At 41.2% G+C, this 23060-nt stretch overlaps 1 protein-coding gene across 1 annotated transcript in view; it reads right to left on the bottom strand.

Moving 5' to 3' along the window:
• Positions 1-7597: 7597 nt before the first annotated feature.
• vwa5b1 (von Willebrand factor A domain containing 5B1) overlaps positions 7598-23060 on the bottom strand; it is a gene marked incomplete at both ends in the record, with an annotated part of 28938 nt that continues 13475 nt past the window's right edge. Inside the window, 13 exons of the mRNA XM_079520178.1 lie at positions 7598-8290; positions 9011-9134; positions 9845-9914; positions 10267-10338; positions 11655-11789; positions 12346-12483; positions 12625-12918; positions 13808-14066; positions 15925-16118; positions 16297-16486; positions 17258-17443; positions 17755-17869; positions 21407-21609. Of these exons, the coding sequence (XP_079376304.1) occupies positions 7598-8290; positions 9011-9134; positions 9845-9914; positions 10267-10338; positions 11655-11789; positions 12346-12483; positions 12625-12918; positions 13808-14066; positions 15925-16118; positions 16297-16486; positions 17258-17443; positions 17755-17869; positions 21407-21609 (2673 nt within the window). The remainder of the gene's footprint in view (positions 8291-9010; positions 9135-9844; positions 9915-10266; positions 10339-11654; positions 11790-12345; positions 12484-12624; positions 12919-13807; positions 14067-15924; positions 16119-16296; positions 16487-17257; positions 17444-17754; positions 17870-21406; positions 21610-23060) is intronic.

The following is a 23060-nucleotide window of genomic DNA, read 5'->3' as shown; positions in this document are numbered from 1 at the left end:
CTGAAAATGTGTTTTTTGAGGGACTGTGAAAAAAGACAGCTCTTCTGATTCATTGTGAAACAACTCAGCTACAACGTGGTAAAAAAAACGAAAAAGAAGAAGTATGGATGCTTGCAGCAACCATTACCTGAAGGTTCCATAATTGGATGTCAGCATCAGATGTCACAGACCATGTTGCACGATCATTTTGTCTTAGCCTGTTTTTGCACATTCATTTACATTTTCAGCATCTAACTAGGAGCTGGAAGTCATGGTTGTTTGTTGAATTTGTTAAACTTTCTTGCTCACAGTGTTGCTCACTGTTGCCTGAGGTGACTCAACAGGCCTATTTGGAAAACTTTTACTCTCGCTTTATGTAGGCCTATATTATGTCTGGATAAACTCCAGTCCCACATACAGTATTGTCTACATACATACACTCATGTATCTATAATTGAATGCAATTATAAAGAGATAGTCACTTTTAAGTGATTAGTGGTTATTATTAAAGATGTCTCTTTTATTGCTTCAGTCGTCAAATCAATTTCTGTTGGACAGCACAGTAGTATTGATTTGAACCTCTATAATCTCTAAATCTCTAGACAGTGCTTAAAGTCTACATACATGCAATGGCAGACCACTTCGTTCCAATAAATTGCTTATAACGATACAAACTAACCCATCTTCGACAACGCACTGTTATGAGATAACATTACATCCATTCATTTCCAAATGATTATGTTGACATTTATGGTCTTGAGTTGACCATTAGTTCAAATGAAACCTTATACATGCTTGATCTTTAGTTTTTTTGAAAACCTATTTGTAAAGGTTTGCTAGATAAGAGGGACACTTGGGCACCGAAAGCAACACTTAGACACAACAAGTGTAGAATGCACATAGCACAGCTGCAGTTTCATTTTGTTTTGTTGTGTTGTGTGCTGGCAGTGGAAAAAATGTATGCCTTCATATGCAGGTAAAACACTGCAGGAAAACATTAAGAACATACAGTTGCCGTGACAACTGCTAGTCTCCTGTGCTCCCATTACAGTTCAGGCAAGATTCATTTGTATGGTTGTACCATAACGCCCGCCTTTGTAGCCTACTTGCAAGATTCCGGTCATAATCACTTTAATATGGTCTGTGCACTGTACAGTATGTATGGTGGTGTAATTAAACCGGTGTGATAGGGGACTGGATTAGATTAGATCTCAAACCTACTATCCCCCCACCCACCCCTTTTTCCCCTCACTGTATATGTTTGTTTTTCTTCCCTTTTTACCTCCTCTTTGATGATTTCCTGTTTTTGGCTATATCGCCTAGAAGAGTATATTTGTACGTCTCTAATTGTTATGATGAATTGAACATGGTGGGCCCTATTGTAAACAAGTGTAATACGTTATGGTGTCGTCCACAGTTAACAGTTTTGTATTGAGTTGTGCTTGAAATGTACTGTAATTCTCCAATCTGTTAATACATTCATCAATCAATCAATCAATCCCTTGCTTTTGATTGATTGATTGAAATATTTATTAACAGTTTGCAGAATTACAGTACATTTCAAGCACAAACTCAATACAAAGGCTGTTAACTGTGAGTGGACGACCCAATTAAGCATTACACTTGTTTACAAGAGGGTCCACCATGTTCAATTCATCAAAACATTTAGAGACGTACAAATAGACACTTCTATATAGACAAAGAACAGAACAGGAATTCATCATAATGGAGGTAAAAAGGGAAAAGAAACATATACAGTGAGGGAAAAAGGGGGTGGGGGGGTGGGGGGGGGGGGATTCAGATTTTACGGGGGCCAGTTTCGAATTGCCAGCGAAAATAATTTAGTCCCTTGTTTGTGCCGAATCTGGGTTGTACATGGTTCGTTGCACTCCCTCTGGTGTTGTGGGTGTGGACTTTGTTAACATTAAGGAAGTATCTAGACAGGTACATGGGTATCTTGGTGGTGTATCGAATCTTGTGGACCAGACCCATTGCAAGATGCTGTACTCTGTCGTCGACCCTAAGCCATTCCAGCCTGTCAAAGTGGGCAGGGGTGAGGTGGGTTCGGGGGGTGAGGCCAAGTAGGAGCCTGACTAGTTTGTTTTGGGAAGTCTGGAGCCTATAGTTTGCAGGGCCTTTGAGGTGCTGTGGTACCAGGAGGTGCATGCATAGTCAAAGAAACCTTGTACGAGGGCTCCTGTTAAGGTCTTCAAGGTGTTTTTGTTGACCAGTGAGGAGATCCTGTAAAGGAATCTTGTTCTTTGATTGACTTTTTTGATTACGTTGGGGGCCATTTTATCACCGGAAAGATTAGCCTCCAGGATGGAACCTAGGTAGGTAATTTCATCTTTACGTGTGATAACATTGTCACCCACTCTAACCAAGAAACCATTTAGCTGAAGTCATAGCTAAATGGAAGACCTAAATGTCATAAGCTTTTTGCCAAGTAATCCCACAGCTGAGCAACAGCACTAGTACAGCTGAGCCACAGCAGTGATAAACAACGGTCAGTCTGTACATTTGGCCCTGGCGTGCTGTTTTAATTAAAATCACAGCACCTTGTTTCGATACTGCAACCATAGCAACACCAATTCGAGGCTGCGATACATCCTAGGAGTTTCAATTCAAACTCAAATTAGAGGGTATAATCGGTGGATTATGCCCAGCTTGTCACTGCCAGATGTATTGTCAGCAGATGGTCTGCATATGATCACAACTCAAGGCACTGCCAGATGTATTGTCAGCAGATGGTCTGCATATGACCACAACTCAAGGCACTGCCAGATGTATTGTCAGCAGATGGTCTGCATATGACCACAACTCAAGGCACTGCCAGATGTATTGTCAGCAGATGGTCTGCATATGACCACAACTCAAGGCACTGCCAGATGTATTGTCAGCAGATGGTCTGCATATGACCACAACTCAAGTCAGAAATAATGTTTTAAAAAAAGAATGCTGTCCAAAATGTCCAAATGTCCAAAATGCGGCAGCCAGAGTTTTAACTAAAACTAAGATGAGAGAACATATTACTCCAGGTTTAGCTTCACTGCATTGGCTTCCGGTTGTTTTTAGGATTGATTTTAAAATGATTTTACTTGTTTATAAAGCTCTCAATGGTCTCTTCCTACCTACATGACTGCCTGCCTAAATATGTCCCAAACCGCCCCTCAGGTCTTCCACTGCTGGTCTGCTCGCTGTGCCTAAAAAAATACGCCTAGAAAACACGGTGAAGCAGCTTTCTGCTTCTACGGGCCGACTGTGTGGAATAAACTTCCACTATACCTTCGACAGGCAGCCTCTGTAGACACTTTTAAAGCACAGCTCAAGACCTACTTCTACACTCTTGCTTTTAATGTCATTAAAGGTGCTATACAAATAAACTTTTATTATTATTATTATTACTTGCGCAAACAGAGCGCGCAAGTAATAGTTTTCGTCCATGTCGCCGTTTGAAGCGTAGGGCAGTTCAGAAACCATCCCTAACGATGATGTCTCTGGTGGATTTCTGAATTCACCCTTTGTCAGCCTTCTGATTGGTCCCTGACCGACTAACCAGCAGGCTCTTTCTGCCTTGTTCCGCCCTCGCTCCGCCTTGTTTATGTTGAATTTGCTAAAACATCATTTTTGGAAAAAATGTCCAACCACGAAACGGCAACCAATGGGTGCGAAGAGGGGCACAACCACGGGCGGGACTTGACAAAGGGTGAAGCCCTCCTATGAGACACAGACTGAGTTAGCCTAGCTTCTTGGCCAGACTCATATCTATCACACTCGTCGTAATCCGCCGAAGGCAAAAAAGAAATAAAAAATGCCACCGGCAGATTCTTGTCTGGCCACTGCGAGGCTTAGACTGAGTAGTTGTTGTTTTTTTGTATTTTACCATGAACATTAGTAAGGACCATTTATATGAAGATAGTGAAGTGGTCCTTTAACTCTTGAGAGCGTACTAAAAATTAAACCGAATACATCAGTTTCATTTTACACTCGCAAGAGTTAAAGATCTATAAGGGTCCATTTGGTTACCAACTCTCCATCATTTAGCTGGGGACCACTTGGAACCGTTCAAGGACCACTGGTGGTCCCTGGACCACTGGTTGAGAACCACTTCAATAGAGAACTGTTAATGAACATGTCTCTGTAGAACGAGTTATTACAGAATCCTTAACATGAAGAGAGATCCAATGGTTGCTATGGAGACTTTTGTCATTTCAAAAGACAAATGATTTCAGACATGGGATCGATAGAGTAGAATTACATTTATATATATATCTTTCTTTTTTTTTACTATAATTTTTATCCCACGATTTTGTAACCCATTTTTCACCCCTGTGTCAATTATCTAATGTGATCCTGGGCTCTACACACCCTCCGCCAACCTAGTCCCCATATATCGGGGACATGGGGAGAGAACAGACTTGAACTCATGCTTCCTTCATGCCTGAGTGTCCAAGTTGCTCCTTTACAACTGACAGGGGGGAGTTTCCCTGGTTGGACATAGCGCGTCCATCAGGCGCCCCGGCTGGCCAGGGGGAGGCAGTTTAGAGACCAGTTTAGAAACAAAAGTTTCTGTGTGTGTGTGTGTGTGTGTGTGTGTGTGTGTGTGTGTGTGTGTGTGTGTGTGTGTGTGTGTGTGTGTGTGTGTGCGTGTGTGCGTGCACGCGTGTACTGCATGCATTATATAATGTATGATATTAGCGTATTAGTCGCTGTACTTTAGTATTTTGAGTACTGTTGTTCTTCAAAGCACTGTGTATTATATCACTAACCTGAGTTGGAGTTCTGTTTGATCTGAAGATCGTAATCATCTGGCACCATTTTAATGAGCTGTCAATGACCAGGACTTCAGTGTGCCTCTGTCTCTCCCTGCCTCTGGCTTTATTCTTTTGACATTCTCCATTCTGTCATCCTTCCGTTTGTTAGACATTATGCACCTGCTTGACCATGTCATAGGGTTTACAGTATCAGAGTCATTGTTCTCCTAATTAGCTCTTTTATTTCAACGAACCATGATATAGTTCCTTATGAGGCATTGATCCCCACCTGGAGAAAAACGCCACCTCGGTATAGGACTCATCCTCAGGGGGATCCTGAACTTTCTGTTGGATTGTCGCCAGGTGGGCAGGATCTTCTCCCCTGACCCCTCAACACAGGGCCTCCCAGTGCTGCGTGTACTGAGTCACAGCCACGCACAGCACAGCTCCAACCTAGAGACATGACAGTGACAATGAGATGATCATACTGTCTTTCTATCTCTCATTACATGTCATACTAAACGCCCTACTAAAAACTCATATAGGCCTTTGGGACATTCAAAAGGAAGTTGAAGTATTCAGTTGTAGTGGAGCAATAATACATAAAGAGGTTGGATTTTGGAGTGGAAAGAGTTTTATTACATGCACCTGCAGAGCTGGTCATACAGTAGCACTGACATCTGAAAACACACTATAAGTTCTCACACAGTCAATAATCATTTTAAAAGACACATCAACTTGAAAGGTATACAGTGTACATCTGACCTTGATACATTAAAAGTACAACCCATCACAGTTAGAGCAAGTCACAGCAATTACAGCACAAAAATATTACATATATATGACATCTATTTCTCATCCCGGAGAGGAAAATGCAGCACAACAGGCCCCAAGTATGGAAATCCACATTTGAAGCATCATAACTCGAACACGCGTTCATGCAGGAGGACGGATAGCAACCCAGCCTGAGTAAAATAATATACCTGAGTAAAACAACATTGTAACAGTTTAAGAAAAAAGAACATGCCTGCTGTCAGAAAAAGAGCACAAAATAAATAAAAATAAAGAAGCAAGAAAGAAAAACAAAAGGATATATAGTTACTCTTAATGTTTTTTTTTAATAAAGAAAGAAATTTGGCACTGTAAAAAAGCAAACTTTAGATCAATTGGCAAGTAGCCTGGACAAAGAAATTTGAAAATAGTTGTGCTATTTATTTAACCACTTAACCCATTATAGCTGGGAAAGCAGCTGTTTCATTTTAGATTTTACCTATATAATTGATATAATAGCAATTTATAGCAAAATATGCAGTATATTGACATGCCCATAATAGGGACGCCAGGGTTATTGTGGTTAAAGAAATAAAAAAGCAACAGGCGACATAATTCAACATTTTCACGAGAATCATGTGACTTCAAAGATCTTTGTGATGACATGGTTTGTGATAACACCACAGATTGCAAATTTATCAAATTACTAGAGAAACAAGCTTCTACACATTTACACCATCGTTAGGCACTTGTGGCAGATAAGCTACGACAGTGTTGGTGAGCTGTAATAATCGGGGTTAGCAGGGTTCTCTCTTCTTATTATTGTGATTGTGAGTATTGAAAACTGTCACAGTAAAATGTGTTCATTTAACTGAGTGTACCCGTAAGGGTCAATTTGGTTATGAAACTCTCTGAGTTACAAACGGATACATTATTGACTGTATATATTTACTCTGAGATAGATGTAAAGATAAATGTTATCGGGAATTAACATGCTAGGGTACAATTTCACAGATTCCTATCCAAAAATAATTTGTCTGTTAGTCTCTCTCTCATGTTAGCTATGGCTAATTAAGTGAGCCATCAACAGATGTTACTACTGTATGCTGCATTAAGATTAGATTTGACACCATTGCTCATGAGTTTGCTCAACCCTGCAAGTACAGAACCTGCTGACCTATGTGTATCTGTATCTGTACTGTATTTTATGAGCAGAAGCCATGATTTAATTCATGTTCTGATATAACTTATTTTCCACAATACAATGCCGTTAAAGTCACTTAAATGCTGTATGTAGAACAGAAATGACAAGAACAATGTCCTGGTGTAAATGTTCCCCATAACAAGACATCAATATGATGAAAATTATGATAATATTAAAGCGGCACTATGTAACTTTTTTTTAACGAATACAATATTTTTTTGTCCAATCTGTATGTTAATAAAATATAACTTATACAATAGGGGTGGTTGTATTTTGTCCTAGACACAGGATCTGACAAGTTTTTACCTGAAGGTCAAGATTCAATTCATCCCCCGAGCAAGCAGGCAGGCTCTATATAATGTCAGTATACTTGCGCAGGAAAACGTTCAAATCCAGGGTAGAAGAGGAAAGTTACATAGTGCAGCTTTAAGTGGTCAGTGGTCCAGCATGCTACCTATTAAACACCAACATTCTCTCAAAGAAATACACACCTCTGGCATTTCTTTGAGTAGAACCCACGCTACTAAGAGGGATCAGTCTATGGCACCATCGAGGTAATTATTTGCACATGGTGCCTCTGATATGTTCTGAAGGGCATCACAAAAACAGAAGAAACACAATGCTCACAACTGCAAAAACAGAACTTTACACCAAAAGGCATACTGTATAACAAGGAATAGTACGCTTAGCATAGTATCGTGTATCGGGAATCAAGTACTTCCAAGCATCATTGTGGGCAGTCTCGAGTGTATTTACATTCCGTCGCCAGGGTCGTGCAGCAAAAATAGCCAATCTACAAGCTGACAACGTGCCACAGATGTGCCACGTGAGTTTATAGATCAGCTACTTTTGGTGTGACACCGTCATAAGATGAAGTATAGATCGGGCTTTAGACGCTATTAGGGTTGTAACAGAGCATGTTGAGCTGCAGGTTCTCATCCCAGTGCCTTAGGATGATGAAGAGCTGGTTGGCAGCTGACTTGATGGAGGCTACATCCCGGCCCTCCGGGACGCTCTGAGCATTCAGCCACATGCTGGCCTTGGCAGCGACCAGCTCCCACTCTATGAAGTAGCTGGCTGAGCTGTGCTCCAGCCAGGCGAGAGCCACGGCTGTGCCCCACACCATGCTCTCTGGATCCTGCCCCCTCCTGGACAGGCCGCCAGGGGAGATTGCGGCCGGTGGTGTCTCCAGGCTCTCTGTCTCCGAGCCCCGCCCACTGTCCGTCTGGGAGTGGAGAGAGAGCGGGGGCTCAGCAGTGGTGGTGAAGGATGAGCTGGATGGTCTGGCCAAGCAGGAATAGTCAGCATTCATGCGGGGACTTCTGGCTGAGTTGTAGAGGTTGTGGCCGGTCGCTAACAGCTCTCCAGGCCGCTGCTGTTGCGAGGCGTCCGGCTCAGTCAGTGACTTGTGTCCATCTTCAGTGGTGTCAGTACGACGGCCGCCTGAGTGGGATAGATGGCCCAGGCTGGCCCGGTGGCTACTGAAAGGCGAGGTCCACATCAGCTTGTCCATGGGGACATTGATGGCCTCACACAGAGCTGTGTCTAGGGGGAACGCACCACAGGCCAACTGTAATGCCACCTGTGACAGGAAATAGTTGATTGATTATGTTGTATTGTTTTTGTAAATAAATCATTGTGCATTATATAACATGATGAATACATAATGCATGTAGACAAACATGGTCCTTTCTCAAAGACACACACACACACACACACACACACGTCTTTTTTCGGTGCTATCCCTTTGGAACAATGTGCTTTGACTGTACCATGTACTGTTTTGCATTTGTTATTGTCTAATAAAATGTAAAAACAAAAATAAAAACACACACACACACACACACACACACACACACACACACACACACACACACACACACACACACACACACACACACACACACACAGGCCGGCATGGTACAGGAACAAAATGTATTAAAGAAGCAACAATTTGGTCATTTTCAGGACTAGTCACATAAAATCATGCAAGAGTCATCAAATCCAAAAAATACTAGTTTCACTTGCAAATATAATATGAGTAAACCGAGAGATACAGGTTACTAAAAACAATTGTGTGGGTCACCTCTTATTGACTGATCAATTAAAGTTTTAGGTGAGAACTACTGCACCCAAAGTTTCGACATGACACATCACTTTGAATGCCACACACGCACGCACGCACGCACGCACGCACGCACGCACGCACGCACGCACGCACGCACACACACACACACACACTTCAATTGTGTGGTCATGCAGCAATCCGTTTGGCATTCACTATACATTATCTAGTAGCTACCAGAGGAATGTAGTCTTTGTTCTCATTGTCGCTTTCATTGACTGAGTCACTTGTCCTGCTGTGTGATCGACACATGAAGCCCCTGGCAGCCCGAGTCAGGAGACGAGTCCTGCTGAGGCTCAGTCTGACAGGAGAAAAAGAGAAATAGAGAAACAGAGGGAAAGGGAGGGACACATGCACAGCAGTAGAGTATAATCCTCTGGGCAGAATGAATATGCACAGCAAATTCCATGGCAATCCAGCCAATAGTTGTCATGATCTTGTATACCTGGGACCAAAGTGACCAACATTGCCACCCTTAATGTGACTGAACAAGACTGAACAGTTACATCTTTTACATTACATTACATATAAGTTTAGTTACCATGCTATGAATGAATCAATGAATTGATTTAGACTGCTTTTGTATCCGCTATGAACACGGTGGTATTAAGCACAGTTCATTTCTAGTTAGTACACTGATGGTGCGGTCGCCCCTAAACCATCTCGCCTGCCGATTTTTCTGCCGACCTCACGCCGACCGCTCGGTCCGACGGTTCTTGTATTCTTCATTTTGTTTTACTGAGAATAAGGTTAGAAATAAGTTTAGGGTTAGGCATAGTTAAGTTGGGGTTAAGTTTAGGTATAGCATTAGGTTTAGGCATAGTTTTACTGAGGTTAAGGTTAGGAATAAGGTTACTGTAGGTTTAACCGTTTAAGCATAATATACTTAGGTTACTTTAGGAATACCAGGCCGCGCAGTTCCGCCGGCTGTACGCCCGGGGCGAGTTGGTCTAGGGGCGAGTCGTTTGGTATTCCTAGGCTGTTACCCATTTCTCTCCCTAGATCACGCACCTGGCAGAAAAAAGGCTCTCCACTGATTTCTGTGATTGGTCTGAGGTCACAGATGGACTCCTTTGGGTGGCTGACATGAGTAGAGACAGTAAAAAAGATCAAATAGAACTACTGCTCTATCAGTGACAGCAGAAGAAGACATATAAACATCAATCCATTTATTATTATTATTGTTTGTGTGCGCGTGCGCGTGCGCGTGCGCATGCATAGGCCTACATACATGCGTGTGTTTGTGAAAGAGAAAAAGGAAGAGAGATATCAGAGCTCATCTGCAGACCACACAATTATCTTAACTTGGTACACTTGAACGAGAAAGGTCATGTGTCACATTAGGAAGAACAAAACAGTTCCTCAGGAAAGAACTAGAGACTGTGGTGGTTTTTGAAGATCAATGGAATGAATAGCTGTTGTGTAGAACTTACCCTCTACAAAGTTACATTTCTCCCAGCCTGACGAGGAAGGCGTAGTGCATGGAGACACACCATCCTCACCACCTTACACATCATTTTGGAAAATTTCACATGAAAACCAAATCCATTTTAACCGTATACCCACATTTTCCCAAAACCAAACATTATTTGGTTCTGTGACACATGCCACTGTAAACCACCATTCAGTCAGGAATGCATGTCATAGATTTAACCATTTATTGCAACAAATGGAATACAGTTATTGGCGTTGATGTTCCCTGAATTAGTCAAGCAGCATGCTAAGCTAAAATCAGGGAACGCAATGCAGAAACCCCCATGAAGCGGGCCCAAAGCAAGGCATTGAATTCAGTTTAACTTGAGCCATGTAATAGTGTATATTTAAATCAAGTGTAACTTTAGAGCCACTGCATTTCAGTCACTTTTGAGCCATGCAAGACTCTGAACTAAATTATAAGGTGTACGACTGTACGCCGGTGTAGTAGGCTGGGGTGGTGGAGCCAAGCTTAGCCAACAGCAGCAGCAACAGCAAAATCAAGTGTAGGAGACATATTTAAATGGACCACCTTTGAATTTTGATTGGTGTGTAGAGAATAGTGGCTGATTAGAAACAATTATTCAATCGGCAGGCTGACAGCTGATTACAGCTGACCATTGTGTCCTGCATGAGCTGATGCTTCATTTACAAGAGGAGAGGCCTGGGGCTCTATGTTCGCCAAGTTAAACACCTTGGGCTCTATTTTCGTTCGATCTTTCTAAATACACTGTTTGGGGATTTAGCAGCGGGGAAGGGGTGTTCCCCCACTAAAGTTTATATTTTGGTTACCTGTCTAAATCCCTAAAACACCTCCGTTACCCGTTATATTATGCCTAGGTGTGGTTTGGGCGTTACAATAATCAAACCAATCACCGCCACGTGCCATTGCCTTTAAGAGATCCCATATCCGTTGCCCGTTGTGCCCAGTTCTATATTGTGCACACTTTGTGCTGCACAATTGTGCTGCACAATTTTGGCTATTTTAACTATTCAAAAATGTTTTTCAAAATAGTAAAAACAAAAAAGGCAAAGTAGTTTAGGGATAAGGGGTTTAGCATGGCCAAAAATAGAGCCCCTGATCTCCAGGGCTTGCGTTCAGTGAGTGCTTTAGTAGTAGTAGTGTTAAGTTGTAACTGTAAGTAGTTGTAACTGTTACTTGTCCGGCACTGCTGCGAACTTGTCTGCATCATTCCCATTTTTCAATCACAGTGTCCACAAGGATCACTTTGTTAATTTAATTCTGTTGGCTGTTGTTTTTCCCTCCTTTCTAAAGCAGGTTGTCAAAATGTAACCCCCTGTTAAATGTTGTTAAGATGTCTCTGGTAGAACACAGGGTGAATCTTACTGTTTTGTAGTAAGACGTCCTCAGTTTCTTCTGACATGCACCCAGACTGGGAGCGACCCAGCCCTACAGAGTAGGGCCTGTTCTTTCTACTCCCTGAACGTGAACTGGAGTGGGAACTCCTCTTCGGACCTTCACCTGAAACATACAGTACAGTTTCACATGCCAAATTGCCAATCTCTTTAGTGCCATTTGTACCGTGCTACCTTGCTGTATGGTCCTACACAATATAATTCAAAAGTAAACCTGCAATGTCATTTTCTGGAATAAGTTCTGATCTTATTTGTAGAAAGCTTAATCTAGGTTTGTGAACATGCACATGTGAACATCTCTCTCAAATCTAGACCCCCCCCCCCCCCCCCTATCAGAAAGCCAGAAAGTCTTTCTTTTTTGTGATGTTATACAGTAGTTATAGGTTTAGGCATATTTTTTGTGAGGTTATGGTTAGGGTTAAGGTGAGGTTTAGGCATAGATAGTTGCAAAAGCACTACAAATAAATTGCTCCCTTATAGCAGAGACTTCTCCCCTGAGCAGAGACTTCTCCCCTGAGCAGAGACTTCTCCCCTGGGCACTCAGGAATCAGAACCTACAGTATGTACTATTATACATATAGCCTAACCTTAACCGGCCATCAGCAGCACCCCACCAAATTCCTATTCTAAGGTTATATAAGTAATCTAAATGTCTGACTTACCAGCATTTATGTATTCAATACATGTTTGCAAGTACTCATTAGTGTCCAGATCAACAGGAACTAATGCTGTGTATTTGCTCAATATATTGCAGGCCTTGCTGGTGTGAATAGAATATAGTTGGTACCTCCGGCCAGAGCCTGTGAAATATAAATATAATCATAAATCAGTTCGGTTTCAAATATCATTAGTTACAGATAAATAGTTAATGAAAAAGGACGAGAGGTATAAGTAAAACACTCTGTTCTGTAATTACTCAAATACTCCAGAAAGTAACTCCCCATGCTCGATCTCGCACTCCTTCTCTGCCATGTTCTCAAAATCCTGTATGATAGATCTTCCTGCCATATGATGGAAGGTCTCATTCCAAAGCTCCTCGTGAACCTTTTCCTCACGCTCTCTGCCATTAAGATACGGCTCAATATCAAAAACCACTTCCCACTTCACTGCCTTCCCACACAGCAGACCAGACACTACGGCCTTGCAGTCCCCTTTTCCTTGGACGATAGCTCCCAGATCAGAGGTGTGGTTCTCCTGTGGGGTTTCTGCCTCACACAGCTGGTGGCTGTACCCATCTGCAATGAATATAACAAGTTGCATCAATGATTTGCGGGACACACTTGCATTTTGGACTGCTTTTGATCATTTGTGATTCAGCTTCATGGCTTATTACTTGTATCTGTGCTGTGGCTATATATGTTTGCTTCTTCTCTCAATTCTCCTGCAATGCTTTCTCTGCCCACCTCTCTTGCTAACAGCTAGAAGCAAGCTTTTCCATCATTAGCTCTAAACTGCTGTTTTGCTTCTAAATATTGACCAATATATCTTGTCTCCTCAAGAACCCTATTCCTCAGTGACCTAGTCACCAGTTGCTAGATTTCTTTTTCCTTTTTTTTAAGATCACTGTACAACTCATGTTGTACTAGTCACCAACTCAACTATGTAGGAGAAATTAAATGTAACATTTATAATAATATGATAATATGGTCCTCACAAATATTGTCACATACATTATACCACGCACATGTTCAGTAAATGCATCATAATTTACACAGAAAATTAAAATAGTTTCATTTAAATATCATGCCATAGGATATGATATTTATTTCATCCATATGACATTTTCTTTCATATGGATGAAATAGTCTGAATGATAAGAGAAAAATCACACCCCTGTGAAGTGAGGGGCGCTCTTATCATTATACATAATCATACATCATCTACAACTGTGATTGGTTGGTTAAATTTACGTCATATTTGGCGGACATTGGACCTAATTTCTCCTTTCATTGTCAATGGCAAATATGAGACGTGTGGGGACAAGATTTAACGGACATTTGACCTAATTTCTCCTTTCATTGTCAATGGCAAATATTGAGACGTGTGGGGACAAAAGCTATATATAGTAGGGGCTAGCGCCCCTAAAAGAAATCAACAACAACACTGTATTTATTCTGATCCAACCTGTGTCACCAACGCTGCCGACAGATGGGCTGTCAGTGGAAGACATGGATCCGTCTTCCCCAGTGGCGCTGCGAGCTGCCACAGGCTGCACACTGGTACCACCGGTACCACTGGGTACAGGGTTGGTCTGGGTCTGTGGATGGACATGAGGCTCTGAGTCAGCCTCCTGCTGTGGCAGCGTCTCCTGCTGAGCGAGAGGCCTGTGACAGCTGCTGGGATGCCCCCTGGAGGACGTGGTACACACACTGGCCAGCTGTGGCTGCGTAAGGTGGATAATAAATAATTCTCATTCAGTCTAAATATGCAGAAGAAAACGAATACAAGAGAATGACAGCTGGTACGCGCAACAGTAACATTTATTTTTGTAGAAGAGGCAAACTAATATTGTTTATGCCATTTGCTTTGATGGAATAATTGATTGAACACGTACGCCGTAATATGATTTGATTTGGGTGTGTTCTAAATACAACTGAAAGTGTTTGTGTTGATTATTGTGTAATTTATTTGTATGTGTAAACTTGAAACATTATTGTACTGTAAAAAGGTCTCTTTTTCCCTTGATTTTTATTATAATAGTATTAGTTTACTATAATTATATTAATACACGATAATCAACACTTTATTTAGAACACACCCAAATCACATACGTGTTCAATCAATTATTCAATCAAAGCAAACGATCAAAGCAAACGCTTGCAAAAAGTATTTATTTTGCAAGCTTTCGGTCTATTGACCTTCTTAGAAGGTCAGTAGACCGAAAGCTTGCAAAATAAATACTTTGATTGTGTGCAGATCTGAGTGTGCGGAGCTTCCCTTTATTTTTCTCATTATCCCTTTGTGACTCCAGCACCTCACTTAAGTTTTTTCAGCAGATGAGCGGTGGTTCTTTTTACATTTTAACAAATAAAAACGAGCAAATCTGATTCTGCCAATCATCATCATCATCATCATCATCATCATCATCATCATCATCATCATCATCATTATCATCATCATCATCATCATCATCATCATCATCATCATTATCCATATTGGTGACCTATCAGTTTCAGTGGCAAAATAAATTTTTCAAATCCAATGACTATAAAATATGAATGTAACTTTCCAAAAAAATAAGAAGGCACTGGACTTGCATGTGTCCCTATGCCCCTGTGTATGTTTGTAGTATGAACAGGTGCAATAACGCTGGGTGACCTTAAGTGCCACTGTTGAGCAGCCTAAAAACACACACACACACACACACACACACACACACACACACACACACACACACACACACACACACACACACACACACACACACACACACTGCAGTTGGCACGGGTGTGATTTTAGCCCATATTTGTACTGATTTTGAGACCTGACTCGCCATGTAATGAAAATCAATGGAGATAATGAAATGCTATTCCTCACTGACAGAGCACAGAAACAACAGATAAAGGTTCACAATCTCTGGACTGATGCCCAGATAAACCCCTTCTACCAACATCACTTGAAATCATGTTCTGTAGTATTAAATATTTCTCTATCGATGGATTTATTTGATTATACCTATGTTCAGATCAAAATGTGATATGTAAGATATTACAATATTTCTTCAAACCATGTCAGGGTTACTCAAGTGTACTGAACTCAATTATCAATTAATTATTATGCATGAATGTGCCCCTCATTCGTGCAGAGTACATAGCTCTGTTGTATTCTTGATTACACTCGCAAGGCATGAAGGGTCAGATGGCTGCTTCTCATCCTAATACTTCTCCCATGCAAACTGTACATAAACATTGCATTTCCTTTGCTGGACAGAATGTTAATTTTAACTTAAGATATAAAACATTATTTCAGTATAACTAAAATAGTATTTGTAGTTTGTTTGTTTGTTTGTTTGTTTGTTTGTTTTTTGTGAATGAGTGTGACTATTCACATATCTAGCTATCTATATACATACCTGCGTTATTATTTTAATGAAAAGCTTATTTATTACTAGCTCATGAAATGTATGTTACTTCACTGAGGTAAATACCGAATACCTTAAATACCTACTTAAAATTAAATTAAATTGTAGGTATTAAAGACCAGTGTATATAAACAGTAGCTCTTCTACAGGACAGTTCTACCTGAGATTCATTCTTCCACTGGGCTCCATAGTCAGGGCTTATCTGCCCAGCCAGCTCCTGGGCTCTAGCTCTCCTAAGAGGGTTCTTCTCCACCACAGAGCTGGGGTCACTGGCAGTGAAGCCCCTCTTTGATGGGTTGTAGTCCACTATCTGGTTGGTGCTGTACGCACGTCTCCTGGTTTTACTTTCAACCCCTGAAATTATTTTGAAGAGTACACAAACACCCAGAGACAAAAAAGAGCGATTGTTTGATGGAGGTATTCTTATGATGAACCCATCACAGAAATCCAGTACGAATCCAATATTGGGGACCTGCATGTGTGTGTGTGTGTGTGTGTGTGTGTGTGTGTGTGTGTGGGGAGGGGTTCTTACACATGGCATCTTGTTCTGTGGTAACAGGGCTGCTTTCGGACATGGTGTCCTGATAGGGGTCATACAGAGGGTCCATCTGCGTTCCCTGACCATCAAAAGCAGCTTTCACTGCGTCTTCTTCTTGAGAATGGTAGAACACGGAGCTTGCAGACTCATTAGAACGCATCATGCTGTACCGCCTCCTCTTATCCTGTTGAGAGGGGGGGGGGGGGGGGTTATACAAATTAATTACACATCCAGACAAGTTTTTGGTCAAACTCCTATTTGCAAAGCTCAACAAAATGGTAATTCCCAATGGGTTAAGTTTCACATGTGGACGAGGAGACAGAGCCTGAGTTATTCTTATTTGTGTGCCGGTGTTGCACACCAAAAATAGCAGATCTACATTGTCTTCGTTACTTGTTATATTAGATATATTACTCATGGCTTGTGGCTCCATTCAAAAAATAGGAAAAAAACGTTTTTTGTTTTTTGTTGTTGCTTAGACTTACAAGCAGATGCTAGTATAGTGAATTATTGATTGTTTAGTCATCTGTCGTTTTTGGACTGGTGATGAGGTACACGCAGGGGTGCCCAAAAGGTAGATCGCGATCTACCAGTAGATCACAAAGGCTGTGCAGGTAGATCACATGACATGCCCCTATAATATTTAATTTAAATATAAAACAAATTCATTAAGGTGACTTGATTGATGAGTGTATGTGTCTGTGGTGGAATTACAAATTAAATACAAAAAACCTAACCTATTCCATTTCTCCCCTTCTATTTCCCATTCCAAGCGCATTTGTCTTATATGTAACGCCACCTCCGCTATTCCAAAGACCCCTCAAGTACATATTTAAACTATTTTCAGCGATAGTATAATACATTTTTCCGGGGGGTAGATCTTGTTCAGCTGGTCATTTTGAAAGTAGCTCTCAAGTCAAAAAAGTGTGGGCACCGACTACAGTATATTACTTACAGACTTGGGGTTTGAATGGTAGCGGGTTGTGTCACAGACCACACTGTAGCCAATCAGACGGTCCCCGGGAAAGAGGAAGGTGTTGCCAACAGGGGAAAGCAACACCTCCTTGGTCTCAGGGAACAGCCAGTCAATGGCAATGTCACTGAGCACGGGGGACATGGTTCTCTTTAGGGACTTGATCATCTGTGGAATGAAACATTGTTATATAACAATGTTTATATTTTGTTTATATTTTTAGAGCAGTTTAAAATGAACCTTGCGCAATCTTTCGTCCAGACAGAATAAACAAGGGTTCAAAATTCAAATATAGAGTGTAACAGTTCTTGGCTCTGGAGCAGCCTGGTTTTAATTAATGTTTTGCTCGACAACGTGATTAGGTAATTGCTAATGGCGTTCAACCCTTGCAACTGCTCAGCTGAATAATGGCCTCTCTGTGACATTCAGAATAGCCGAGTGTCAGAGAGAAGGATACACATATCTCTGAAAATGAATACCTTGGGCTGCAGTCTCTCGCCCTCTGCTAAGAATTCTGCTGTTCCATTAGAAGCTGTGGCCATTCCATGCACCAGCCTTCTGCAAGCATTCTGACCAATACCAAATGTATGGCACCTGCACAAACACATGACGTTACTACAGTTCACAAGGACCGTGAACCAGTGGTGGAAGAAATACAAAGATTGTTTTGTATTCATTTTACTTAAAGGTATATTCAGTGATTTGACTTAATCTAAATATCACTTATTTTTTCTTTTTTTCTGGATAATCCTCCCTACTATAGAGTGTGCTGACCATATAAGGAGTTCCTCCCTGTCCCCAGTGAGCCCCTGGGGTCAAAAAACCCTAGTTTCAGTTTTGGTGGCGGGTGGCAAAGCCTTCATCCAATCAGGATGAGAGAGGCCTTCCTCCAATCATGATCGAGTGGGGGCGGGCCTTGGTGCACATGCTGTTGGCCTGTTGCACTTCCCCCCACTGTAGAGCGTGCATGTGCACATTTTGTTACCGGGGCGGACTGGGTGGTTTTCCAAATCACTCAAATCACTGAATGCTCCTTTAAAACGAAGTAAACGAACAAAATAATTGGCATTAAATATACTTACAGTACTCATTATGCAGAATGACCCATTTCCCATTCTTTTCAAAACAGCAGGTTTTAATACTTAAATAGTAATAATAATGTATGTTTTGGAATAATATTCCAAATCTGCAAAGTAAGTCCAGGAAGAAACCCTAAATACAAAGGGAATACATCATTGCACATAAAAACGACTCCAGGTTGTCTAATGAAGTACTGTCGCCTCATAGACACATGAAAAACTGGAAAAATACAAAACTTGTGGCACTCCCTCTTTAACTCTCTGAGAAATGTAGGTTTTTGACAGAAAGTTCAAAAGATGCTACTGTAGGTTGTGTTATCACGTACAGTAGTATCACACACAGTGATCCTGTCATATTGCATGACGTTCGTACATAATGTGATTTGACTCAAATACAGAGTTGCAATGGAAAACAGATGGAGCCGCACAGGAAACTATCCTCCATCCTGAAAAGTCAAGGCATGCCTGCAGCTTGACATATCAGTTATCTTAGTTAACCACTTGAACCCTAGCGTTCTTATTCTGGGCATGTAAGGCAAACATAGCAGCTCTACAAGATAATTAGGTTAGCTTAATGTAGATACTGCTGTTTTCAGAGAAGAGATTTGGCCCTATATCTTGCGCCACCCCTTATCCCAAAACTTATTTGCCAATTTTTACATTTTACATTTTAAAATGTTTTAACATTTTAAAATATTACAAATAGCCCATCTACAAGCTAACAACGTGTCGATGTAGATTGGCTAGTTGAACTATTTTTAAATGTTTTAAAATAGTAAAAAATGCCAAATAATTTTAGGGATAAGGGGTAATGGCGGCGCAAGATGGAGCCCTTGGTGTAGAGGGGAAAAGGAGGCAGTCAAAGATAGATCGCTGGGGGACCTTTGTCAACAAAGTATATATTCTGCCCATCTCATTCTTGAAATGAGACAGCAACCTCACGTCACCTGCTCCCTGTTGCAAATTAGACAGAATTTACAGAAGACAAACAGCAGGGATTAAAACAATAAAATCTGATTTTTTTACGTACAGCTACGTGTTTCACATGGACTTTCAGATAAAAGATTAATTGAAGTTTACTTTGGTCTCTGACTAGATATGCTGGTTTGTAAAAGCAGCAGTGATCATTATTGAGGATGTGTGGGTGAATTGTCTATGCTCTAATCATCTGGGGCACTGGGGCCATTAAAGAAGAAAAGTCAATTATTTCCTTAATGACTCAGGAGGTTGTGAGGTTAAAGATGTGAGTTGCAATGACGATGCCATGATTTTCCTCTATATTGTCTATTGTGCACTTATAATTTAACTCTGGGAGAGCATTATATATTTTTTTCTTCTTTTTTTTTTACTGATAATCTAGCCATTTCTTTGAGTGCATATGCAATGACATGTCATATAGGCTACTGTATGAGGGAGGGTACTAGGGTAGTGAGCAGCTCACATGTAGTGACTCTGCCAGACTACTTGTATTCACAAAAAGATGTGTCACAGAGCTATGGATATGCTATAATCCTCTCAAAATGAAATCTTGAAATTTGCACCTTAGTCATACTTCTGTCATATATTTTTGTGAATACAAGTAGTCTTGGCAGAGTCACGAGTGGAGCAGAGGCAGAGTCAGTCCAGTGTCCCTTGGCAGGGACACTGGAACCCTGTGTCCCTATGTTGGGCTGCTGGGCATGTGGAAATAAAAAATATAATCAACTCTAAATGCTTTTTTTTATTGTACAAAATTATCAAAATTAGCCAAGCTACAAGCTCAGTTTTGTGTGACACCACACCATCACAAGTATAAAATAAGACTTAACTCTGAAAATGTTCTGTGTATGCCCTATTACAGTGTATCTGATCTCTTTATCTGATCTCTGATCTGTGCCATGGCTGTGGTTTCGGTTAATGGAATTATGCCCAATCCACTCCCAACTCTAAAAAGCCAAGTAACTATACTCCAGAGTCCAGACACCATCCATATCAATTTGGGATGTGTATTGCAGTGCCTGGAGATTTGATTCCCTCTCTATCCATTCATAATGGATTCAGAACCCTGTGTGGGTGACATTTTTGCAAAAAGTTAAGTGTCAAAGGGCTACAAAAGTAATTTGTAAAAGTAATTTCCAACAGTTTAAATGTCACACAATCCAGGTCCCCCACGCATCTTCCCCTGTGTTTCCCTTTCCTGTTTGTGTGTTCTGCCTCCAATCAGCTCCTCAAATCCCTCTGCCAACACACCTGCCTTCAACCAGGTCATCCTCACCTAACCTCGCCTCACCAGGCTTTCCACCTCGGAGGAAAGCAATGTAACACGCTTTAGACTGCCATGCAGGTTCTAAGGACCCTTAGTTTGGTATGCATTATTCCACAAACCCTCATAACTGTGAGATTGTAACGGTCCATTTGGTACTGTATCTAACTATCATATTTTTTTCTGGGGACCTGCTGGAAACACCTCAAGGATCCCTGGGGGTCCATGGACCCCACTTTGAGAACCACTGCCACAATTAGTGATAAGTTCTTCAAGTAGTTTCTACTAATTTCCCTTTCCCTGTGTTCAGGATAATTCAAATCCTCATCTCCCTGTTCGTTTGCCTGATAACCTGCTTGCTTGCCAGTCAGCCTGCCCACACCGGTGCCTTGTCTTCTGCATTCTGGTTCGCTCTGAGCTCCACACACAGTAATACAAAATACCTCATTTCAGGTAGAGCGCTCAGCGCTGCATGGTTATCAAAGTGAAGTCCCCGAACCCCTAGAAGTCCTGAGGTGGTTCCACAGGGTCCACAGCAAAATAAGGCACAGCTAACACCTAAACCGTATTTAATTTTTCGACTGATGTACAAGCTCACAACACTAATAATAAAGAAATGAAGGAATCAAGGAACTCTATAAAAACTGGTCAAACATTGAACCAAATTGTCAAATAATATTAGAAAGAGACAAAAATAGCAGATCTACAAAGTCACAACGGCTAGTGCTTGTCAGGGTGTGGGGTGGGGGGGGTCACAGCCTGAAACGATTGAGAACCAGTGATGTACTGTACGCAGAGTGGAACATTTACCTTGTGTAGCGCGCGTGACTGCGGACCAGCTCAATAACCTTGCCTGTGTTGCTGACTGCACCGTCTGTGAGGAGGAAGAGCAGGCGGGGGTGGCCACTGAACATGGGCTGCCTCAGGAGCCAAATGAGAGGTGTCAGGATGTTGGTGCCCCCCATGTCAGCCCGGAGTTTCCTGATATATTCACAAGCCAGGGCCAGGGTTTCCTGGGCCATGGAGAAACAAACAGGAGCAAATACTGTGCTGTATAATCCAGAGTATTGAATGTGGACTTTATTTTGAATGATTTTAATTTCAAATAGTCAAAATAGCAGATGTACAAGCTTACCACGTTTGTGCTTGTAGATAGGCTACTTTTGCTATTCATCGTATGACAAATTATTTAAATGTTTAATGAATAAAACCTTATTTTAACCAATCTGTATGGTGTAGATGTAGAACTACCAAAAGGTAGATCGTGATCTACCAGTAGATCACAAAGGCTGTAGAACATATGACAATATGACATGCCATAAAAATATTATATAAATGTAAAAAAGGCATCTGCCACTAGGTGACTTGATTGATTGACATAAAAAAGCTCAAACCTACAATGCAATACATTTTATTTCAAGTATTGTATCAACAATGACAAACGTCATTACAAAGTTATATACAAGAAAACCCTACCAATTCAAAAACATTCCCCCTGTATTTCCCATTCCAAGTGCATTTGTCTTATATGTAACTGTTTGGTTAATTATGGGTGTGCGAGATTTGTACTCATAAGGAGAAATTATATATTGGGTCAGATTGATTGGAGATTAAGCAGCTCCTCTAGGGTGAGAGAGCTCAGGTCCCCACATTCCATTCTACAAACATCGGGGGTTTTACGGCCCTTCTCCTGTTGTAGGACAGGCCATTATTGACTCCTCTTCACAGGGAAAGTCAACCCATTTAGAACATACAGTAATGAAGTAACCTAATTCCTCTTCAATTGTTTAAATGTGTTCTAATAACCTATTATATATTGGGTTGGTAAAAAGCCTAAATGATAAATACCTGTAATAATCTAAACAGTTTAAAGTAGTTACAGGGACTGTAATAGGGACTGTAATAGGAGCTGGCCACAGCAGCCAGAAGTGCAGGCAGGATGGCCTGTGGGATCTGATTGGCTGAAAGTGTTATGAAGGTGGGATCAGTCAGAAGGCTGCATTGACTATTCTGTATGGCACAAAGTGTAATTTAGATTCACCCATACCATCGAACGTGAACATGTCTAGGCAGAGACCAGCGGTATGTATTTGCTATAAATGATATGCTATAATGTATTATGCGATATATAATTGTACATTATTAATAATTGATGTAATATGATGTTTAGATGGTAACCAAATGTCATCTGTGTTCTTGTCTCCCCATCGTTGATCAATTACCATCTGATTAACGATAAGGTAGATTTAAAACCACATAATTAATAACTAAGTCTGAGAAACAACAATGACAAGCTAAACTGTACCATGATCTGGGAGATTAGAGTGTTCAAATGATAGTAAACCCTACCGACAGAGTTAGGATAGAACCACAGACCAATAGGACCTGTAATCCAGATTCCGGGGTTACTGTATTCATCTTGAGTTGGGGGGAAGTGTGAACAGAACGTGTGAATGTAAGATTG

Source organism: Electrona antarctica (assembly GCF_951216825.1).
Source record: "Electrona antarctica genome assembly, chromosome: 2".
Classification (NCBI taxonomy): domain Eukaryota; kingdom Metazoa; phylum Chordata; class Actinopteri; order Myctophiformes; family Myctophidae; genus Electrona; species Electrona antarctica.
Note: the sequence above shows the minus strand (reverse complement) of the source record. Positions and strands in the feature narration are given on the sequence as shown.